The 7909-nt window shown below is 50.5% G+C and overlaps 2 protein-coding genes and 1 non-coding gene across 3 annotated transcripts in view; 2 read left to right on the forward strand and 1 right to left on the reverse strand.

Annotated features, from left to right (window-relative positions):
• Nucleotides 1–3630, reverse strand: part of PSMB3 (proteasome subunit beta 3) — a 9551-nt gene extending 5921 nt beyond the window's left edge. Inside the window, exons 1-3 of the mRNA XM_006924724.3 lie at nucleotides 3484–3630; nucleotides 2980–3164; nucleotides 722–829 (exon numbers count right to left, since the gene is read on the reverse strand). Of these exons, the coding sequence (XP_006924786.1) occupies nucleotides 722–829; nucleotides 2980–3164; nucleotides 3484–3486 (296 nt within the window). The 5' untranslated portion in view covers nucleotides 3487–3630. The remainder of the gene's footprint in view (nucleotides 1–721; nucleotides 830–2979; nucleotides 3165–3483) is intronic.
• Nucleotides 3631–4421: 791 nt separating this feature from the next.
• On the forward strand, nucleotides 4422–4495 carry TRNAN-GUU. The gene has a single exon. It is a non-coding gene; the product is annotated as a tRNA-Asn (tRNA).
• A 3133-nt stretch (nucleotides 4496–7628) lies between these two features.
• The window catches only part of PCGF2 (polycomb group ring finger 2), an 11513-nt gene continuing 11232 nt past the window's right edge, over nucleotides 7629–7909 (forward strand). Inside the window, exon 1 of the mRNA XM_025041541.1 lies at nucleotides 7629–7701. The gene's annotated coding sequence lies outside the window, so the exon portion shown is untranslated. The remainder of the gene's footprint in view (nucleotides 7702–7909) is intronic.

A 7909-nucleotide genomic window follows, 5' to 3' on the forward strand; every position in this document is an offset into this window, starting at 1 on the left:
AAAAAGAGAGAGAAAGAGAAAAGAGCTAGACTTGTGTTCTTTCCACACTCAGTTTTGCCCAAGGATGTATGAGGAAAGTACCCATGGGGTTCTCCCTTCAATGCCATCCCTGCTTCTGCAATGAATTCTATAGTTAGGCCTCTTCTTTTCTCATCATAAAGTCCTCAAAGAGAACTGACAAAAATCAACATATCCAACTCCTAGGTTCCATGCTGTTCCAGAGAATCTACGTCACAGAATTAGTTCTGGAGAAAGGGTGGCTCCTGCTGAGAGACTGCAGGGCACTCTTTGTGGGGTTAATTTTGTTACCTAGAACAAGTTCATCTGCTATTTGCATTCCCTGCCTTCTGAAGTTACCCCTTCTTTCCTGTTTGGTTGTCAGGCCCACAAAAAACAGACCCATAAAATAAAGATATTGTCCTACAAATAAGAAGTGGGAGAATGAAGAGAGATCCCCTTCTTGGGCACCCCTCCATACTACATGCCTACTTGGCCAATCCAAGGTTTCTGCACTCCCCGAGTCCCAGGCTACATAGGAAGTCCTTCCTTAACGCTGTCGATAGGTTCTGTGACTTTAAGTGAAATGCTGTATAATGAAACTGACTGTACTATAAGCTAATTGATATAAAAAAGAGTTAAGTTGCTATGGCATCTCATCAACATTATAACAAAACGACGCTGAATGGAATGTTATTTGAGGACCTGCGACATTTCCACTCACCGTTTCTCATACAAGAGATTGGCCACCATGCTCATGAGGGTGTAAGGCTTGATCTGCCGACCTTCCTTCAGCTCATACAGGTTCAGTCGGAACTTGAGGCGCTGGGCACTGTGGTAGGAGGAAAAAAGTCATTGATGAATGTCCCCTAGTGTCCAGCCTGTGGCAGTCAGGAGGTATGTAGGAAGATATACAATCTCAGCCACTGCCCAAACTCTTCTCTTCCCCTCCCAGTGATTTTCTCCCTAGAAGTCCAACCTCATGTCTGTGTTTCAGGATTTGTCCAATACTTAACACCTGTAAACACACCACTCTACTAACCTTTTCTCCCATACTTTCTTTGAGGGTAGAAGGGAGTTAAGTAGATTTCCCCCCCATTTTTAAGAATAAAATGAACGGCTCCTTCTATACTCTTGGCAGGAGTCTGCTGCAGAAACAGTCATGGCAGTTTACAGCACAAAGAAGAGTGGACAGAGAGCTGACCTAGGCTAAGCCTTCATCCTCCAACTTAATTTTTCCATCCATAAGGTGAGGACAAAATAAATCAATTGGTGGTGAAATAACGTATAGGTATTTGACAATGTGCTTGGAAAATGCAAGATCTTATGTGTCTTAAGCAGCAGCTACTGCATTAATGGACTGGAACGTGCGTAAGAAAAAAGGCCACAACTCTTCCAGTGCCATCTGAGAGCTAAGGTATAGGCCCCAGCAGAGAGCAGACTAATGCCATACCTAACAGCAGCAGTCACAGGCAACCAGAACAAAGAGCCTCAGACACAACCTTAGCTTCATCTTCTAAGTGAGGAAATAAAGGCCTAGCAAAATTAGCAATTACTGCCCACAAGCAAGCAAACTCGATGAGAAAAGCCTGAAGAAAGGAAAAGGGGGGAGGAGAGCAGGAGTGACCAGAGAGAGGAAGGCTGATGGGGGCTTTCACACTGAGGGGAACCCTAAGCTGTCATTCTCTGATTCCAACACAACCAGAAAATAAATGGCTGGTTGGGTTAGATCTCAAGAAGAATTTCCAAGTTAAATGTTCTTGAAACTTAAGAAACTTTAAGGGAAATGAGAGAGAAAATTTTCTGCCAAGCTTCCACTCGCATTAGTGAACTCTCGATCTTCTGGGAACTCAGTCCAGGAACTGCTGCTTCTTAGGCACCAGTTTCCTGCCATCTGTGACCTCATCTTCCCTCCTGAAACCATTTCTTGAGTCTTCCTCTTCTCTTTTTCCCTGGCTTCTCTTCTAACCCCACTGCTAATTAAAGAGTTCAGCTCGAACTACAGTTTATTTTTTCCCCTCTACTTTGTCTCTTCAGAATCTGTTTCCTTAAATTTAATAGTTCACCAATGCCTCTCCAGCTCTGAGATATAATTTCATATTTCAACTACTCGCAAGATGTTTCTACTTGGTTTGCCTTGTCCCCTCAAAATTGGTATTAAAATCAAAGTCACCACCTCCCTCTAAAACTAGTTCTCCCAATTCCTATATTTCGGTCAACATGTTCAAAATAGAAATCATCTATAAAACATTTCTGGATTGTCTACATGCTAGGTAACTAGTCTACACACTAGTAACAGATAAGACACAAACCCCAACCTCAATGAATGATTCTTTGGCCTTACAATATCCAAGTAGCCACTAAGGCTGGTCAGCAGCAATTCTCAGAAATGCCTTCCTTTCCTATCCCACCACCATCACCCGGTTAGGACCAAAACCCTCACACCTAGACCACCCCAATAACTACCTATTTAATCTCCCAGGTCCTCTCTTCCCTCAAATCACAGAACCATTGCCAAGTAGATAACTAATCTAGCAGCTAATAAGCACCAGCTCATCACGAGTCAGTTATATTTCTGTATGCCTGCCTTGTTTCCCAACTAGACCTTAAGTTCTTCAGGGTCTCAGGGTAGGCTTTGACTTCAGAGAGGCTTGCGTGGGATCCCAGCTGACAATTAGCTTGCATCTTGGGCAAGACGCCCTCTGAGACCCCCGTTTTCCTCATCTGCAAAATAGGATAGCACCATGGTAATGGCATTGAGAGGAAAAATGAGTCCATGCAGGTTAGGTGCTTTCCACAGTCTAGCACAGAGTAAATGCTGGTATAATTTGGTTAGAATACAACTCTGTATTGCTTGTGGTGTCCGGCAGACTCAGACTCACTGGTGCTCTTTGGTAGATGACTGACCACTAGGACGCAGGACGCCAAGCAAGGCTGGTCCAAGAAGAGGCCTGGGTGTGGGCGGGGACCCCCAACACTTACACAGTCTGGACGTCAGTGGCTAGCCCCGCCAGGCCGATGTACAGTCGGTCGCCCATGGGAAAGATCTTCTGGAAGTCCGTTGTCACCATCTGGGCTTGGATCCCGAAGCGCCTGTCGGCAGCGATGGCCACACAGTTCTTCCCCTTCATGGCCATAACGGCCCCTCCATTATAGGACATAATAGACTGGAGCAGACACAGCGGAGGGGCTCAGCGTGAGGGGCCAAACACGGCCACAGCTCCCAGCCCAGCCCCTAATCCGGAGGCTCCTGTTCACATCGTCCTCCAGCCTGGACGTCCCGAATTCCAGCTCTGAGATTAGCCCTCTGGGGCTATCAGGAGCTGCATTCACCCCCTCGATCCTCATTGCGGTGCGCTCCCCTTCAAACCGGAGACGCTTCTTTCAGTCGACCACCAGGCCCTCTCCGCCTCCCAAACCTCCCACGACTCCTTTCCCGTTTCTCAATCACTACCCCGTATCCTTTCTCTTCTCTCCCCATCTTACCATGATTGCAGTGTGTTAGGACCTCCAGCCACTATTCCAGCAAACCGGCTATGGCCCTCACTGCGCAACCACTCTCGCTGCTTTCTCTCTATTGGCTGAGAGGCCGACCCTTCCGGAACATTTTGGCTTCTTATTGGCTGTACTCCTGTCAGTCACCAGCACGTGATATTTGGATGAGGGGCCAAAAACGAAGACGCGGAAAGAGGAAAGTGAAAAGTCACTGTGAATGCGGAAGAACCTGGCGTTGCAGTGCATGCTGGGATCGCGGCAGACCTGGTTTCGGGACCGGGGAGACTGGGCACAGGACCTACGTGCACGTGGGCTGCTGAAGCCGGAGATACGTGGCTGCGGCCCCAGCTGAAAGGCTGCCGTTGCTTATCAGCACTCTGTACGGGTCGAGCTTATTACTCATGCTAGTTTGTTTCATTTATTCATTCCGGAAATCTTTACATCGATTGTGTGCCAGGCACTATGCTAGGCTCTAGATATACACTGGCGTAGAACGGTGCCTGGCACTTAGGAGGCGCCCATTAAGTGCATACTTAATAATGCTAGGGGGAGGGATAGGAGGAGGGCGTGGTGAGTATTCTGCGGCAGCAGGTATTCAGCTGCAAAGGGAAGGTTTGGAGGCCGAAGGTTGTTTTGCTTTGAGGGACTCTCAACAGGTCGACTTTACGTATCTCCAAGTCTCAGGTTACCCTAAATAGGGACGTTCCGAGCTTCCCCTTATCTAAGATGCGGAGGAAGCCGGCGCTGCCCCGACCAGAACCAATGAAAGTCATGCGCGACCTGCTTCCTTCCGTCCCTGGATCAGGAACACTTCTTTCTCCCCGGGATCCGACTTCTTGGCTCCGTTTCGGTGTTTCTCTTCTGACTCCTGCGCCATAGTATAATTTCTCCTATTGACTCGGCTACCCGCCAGAGTAGCTATTATCGTAGTCTCTGTGGCGCAATCGGTTAGCGCGTTCGGCTGTTAACCGAAAGGTTGGTGGTTCGAGCCCACCCAGGGACGCTTTCGTTTTCCGCCCGCTGGAAAACCAATTTTAATATTCAAATGGCAGACAAAACACTTTTCCTATAGCAAATCAGAGGGTCATTGTAATTGAAAATTTGTTGTGCAACCAATAGTGGGATAATTCCTCTGTCACTTTCCTCCACCTCCTCCCCACCCTTCCGCCCTCAAACCAGATAGCAGAAAAGACAGGGTTTTGTCTCACTGTACAAAATCCATTTCAGGTTGCACATTTTGTAGGATTATAAATGAATTTGCAGTGGAGGTTGGACAGTTTTTCGTTGTCTGCTTCATCGACGTTACATTCTATAAATAATACATTTGGGAGGGAGGAAAGCGCAGATACAAAAGAAGGGACAAACTGAGGGATGAAAAGAAAGGTGAGAAAGGGAGAACAGTTGTGATCAGAGAGACAGAAAAAGGAGGCATGGCAGAGGAAATAGGCGAGGTGAGTGGAAGACTCGGAGAAAATAGAGAGGAGGAAAAGAGAAGCAGTTACTATGAGAAGCATCAGAAAAAAGAAAACAACAAAACAATTCTTTTCTTAGAAATACACACATAAGTGAGGAGGATGGAGAAAGAGATCCAGAAACTGACAAAGGACATTGGGGGAGGAGGAGTAAAGAACACAGGTAAAGAGAGTCATAAAATCACTAGAGGAGCCGCCCTCTCCTACCATTGTCATCTTCCAGAGGATCTTATCCTGGTAGTAACTGTTGGTATGTGCTGGAAATAATTACCTGAGTTTCCGGGGTTCTTGCCTTTTAGAAGTTTCTAGTCTATGACAGACCCAATGACTCTTATGATGGGTAGTTGTCAGGTACAGGACCACGTGGAATACTACAGCTAATGCAGAATTCAAGTGAAGCATTGGCACCTAACGTCTGTCAGAGGCGCATCTGAGGGCACGGGGTGGGGAACTCCACTTTTATGAAGGAGTTAATCAAAGGACTCAATCAGTTTTCTTCGATATCTAGTCTCTTCTCAAGATTAGGCTCAAAGGAGACCTCTTCTGAAAGGCCTTCCCAGTGCTCACCTTTCCCTATCCAGTGTCCACACTATGGGTGGTGGCAAATCCGAGGCTACACGGTGCCATGGAAGCTAACGGGACAGGCTGTGTAACCCTTTGGGTTTGCCCTCTACCAGCCTGTGAGCCCCCTGTGGGGAAAAGCCAGGCCCATTAGCTTAAGTCCTCTGTGCCTAGCGCAGTATTTGACATTGACACACGACAGGTGCTTCTTTGTCCAGAAACCGAAGTCAGATGTGAGTAGGGTTGGGTCAGAAAGTTCTGCTAAACCAGAAAGTTTCTCTTGCTAAACCGGGGATGTGGGGACCTGTTGCCCAGGATGGAAATTACTAAAACGAAGTTTTAGTGGGTAGTGGGGTTTCAGTATGTTCCGTCTGCTTTGCAGTTTGCTCCTGAGTAGTGTTTAATAACCGAAGAACAAGTGAATAGACCTCCAGTGAGCATCGTGGCCCCCTGAGGCAGCACTCTAGGATTAAAGGGCCGCAATGGGGACTCAGGATGTCAGCCCTTTTCCTAGTAGAGGATATTCCCCCACCACACGCACACACCTAAGGGCAGCCTTCCGATGCCCGGTGGATTGTGATCTCTGCGAGATCTCTGCGAAGCCCCTACAGGTTTCTCTTGCCTGGAATCCTCTAGCCCGAAAGGAGTGGCAGGCCAGGAGGGAGTTCCTGCTGCGCTCCCCATCGGGTAGGGCAGTTGCGGGACAGAGAAGGGTGCGCGGATCTTTTCTGGCAGAGTCTAAGATGCAGGCGACGCACTTTGCCCTAGGGACAGTGGGCTTGTCTACGCCAAGAGCCCCCTTTTCATGAAGGGCGGCGAACTCCGTGTCTCCATGTACAAAGACAGGGGAACAGGTGACCTGATTCTCCCCCAGGTCTTCAGACCACCCCCACTGTGCAGAAATCTCTCTCCCTCTTCTTCTTCATTCTAGCCCTCTTTTGGCCAGTGTGGGCTGAAGGCTGATGCTGGGGTCATTTGGCGGCCAGTGTCTACAGATCTCCTGGTCGCCGGCCAAAGAGTGAATGCATGCAGTCCGCGGGCCCCAGCTTTGGGTGGGCCTGAGCTGCGAGCGAGGAGGGAAGAAGGAGGAGGAGGCAGGCGCTCCGACGCTTGCCGAAGATTCGTCTCCCAATTTCCTAACTCGAGCCAGCCACCGCCAGTGCACTTAATGGTGCTTCTGGCCGGATGATCGAGGTCTTTGGAGGGACAGACACAATGACCATCTCCAATAAATCTTGACTAATAACCGAATCGACCGTCCTAACGAGGCAGGTCCTCCGTCGTCGCCGGAACGTAGTATCGATTAGCTTCCCCGGCGCCGGCTTTAGCCGCTCCTCCGGCTTAAGCTTCCCTCTTCGTTCTCTCCCCGCGGGGGGAGCCACTGGAGACCGGAGCGACGGTCGGAGTCGGCCCGCACCCACCGCCTCTGCGCTCGCCCGGCTCCTCCCGCCGTCGCCGCGAGGGAGGCGCACCAGCCGCGCAGAGCGCCGAGCGCGATACGTGCCGGGGCGAAAAATGCGGGAACCAGCGCGAGGCAGGGAAAAAAGCGCGGGCCCACTTTCCAGCCCTGGCGCCTAGTTTTCTAGTTTATTCGGAGCTCTCGCATTCGGCAGGGTTATTGCGTCCCAGGCCCAAGGCCTGATCCTCGTCTTCGGCTCGTCTCTTGGCACGGGCTGCGTTCCATTTTTCTCCACGCCGGGGACGGCGGCTTCTACCACAGCAACCGATACCGCGCCACGAAACATCCCCCTCCACCCTCTGTGTCACCCGCCAGTTTGCTCCCCCGAGACGCCCCGGGCTGGGTCCCAGGGTGCTCTGTTTGGTGCCAGTGATCAGGCAGCCGAGAGGGACGATGGTGGGGAGGACAGGCCATCTCTTACAAATGCAGTTATTGATTTTGAGGGAGTGTCACTTAGAGTGAATGAAAATAACCCGGACGCGTGGCCACGGCGTCGCGTCCCCCGCCCGAGCCCAGCGCCCTTTGGCTGAGGCCGACGCTGGAGGACTGCAGCCCAGTCCTCATTTCACCATTTTCCAGGCGCCCTAGCTAGAGGCGGGGATCGCAGGGTCAGGGGGTGGGGGGCGCACACGTATTCTTGAGGGGCGGGGACGGTGAGTTGCGAAGGATAACAGAGAAGAGTATTTATCCTCCAGGGTCAGGGGATGTTTGAGAAAGGTGAGGTCATGGCCTAGTTTGGGGGGCTTAGTACCCGGTGGGGGGGGCATCGCTTTAGCCTCTCCCCCTCCTTCTCGGCCCCTCTCTGCAAACACCCTAAAGGAATGAGGTCACGTGGGTGAGTAGTGGGCGGGACCTACTCTTGTCTGAAGGAAAAAAGCCATTTTGTCCCCCCCAAGCCCGGTCCCTCCCCTCCCCCCATCCGTCC

This window comes from Pteropus alecto, unplaced genomic scaffold (genome assembly GCF_000325575.1).
Source record: "Pteropus alecto unplaced genomic scaffold, ASM32557v1 scaffold98, whole genome shotgun sequence".
In the NCBI taxonomy this organism is placed as follows: domain Eukaryota; kingdom Metazoa; phylum Chordata; class Mammalia; order Chiroptera; family Pteropodidae; genus Pteropus; species Pteropus alecto.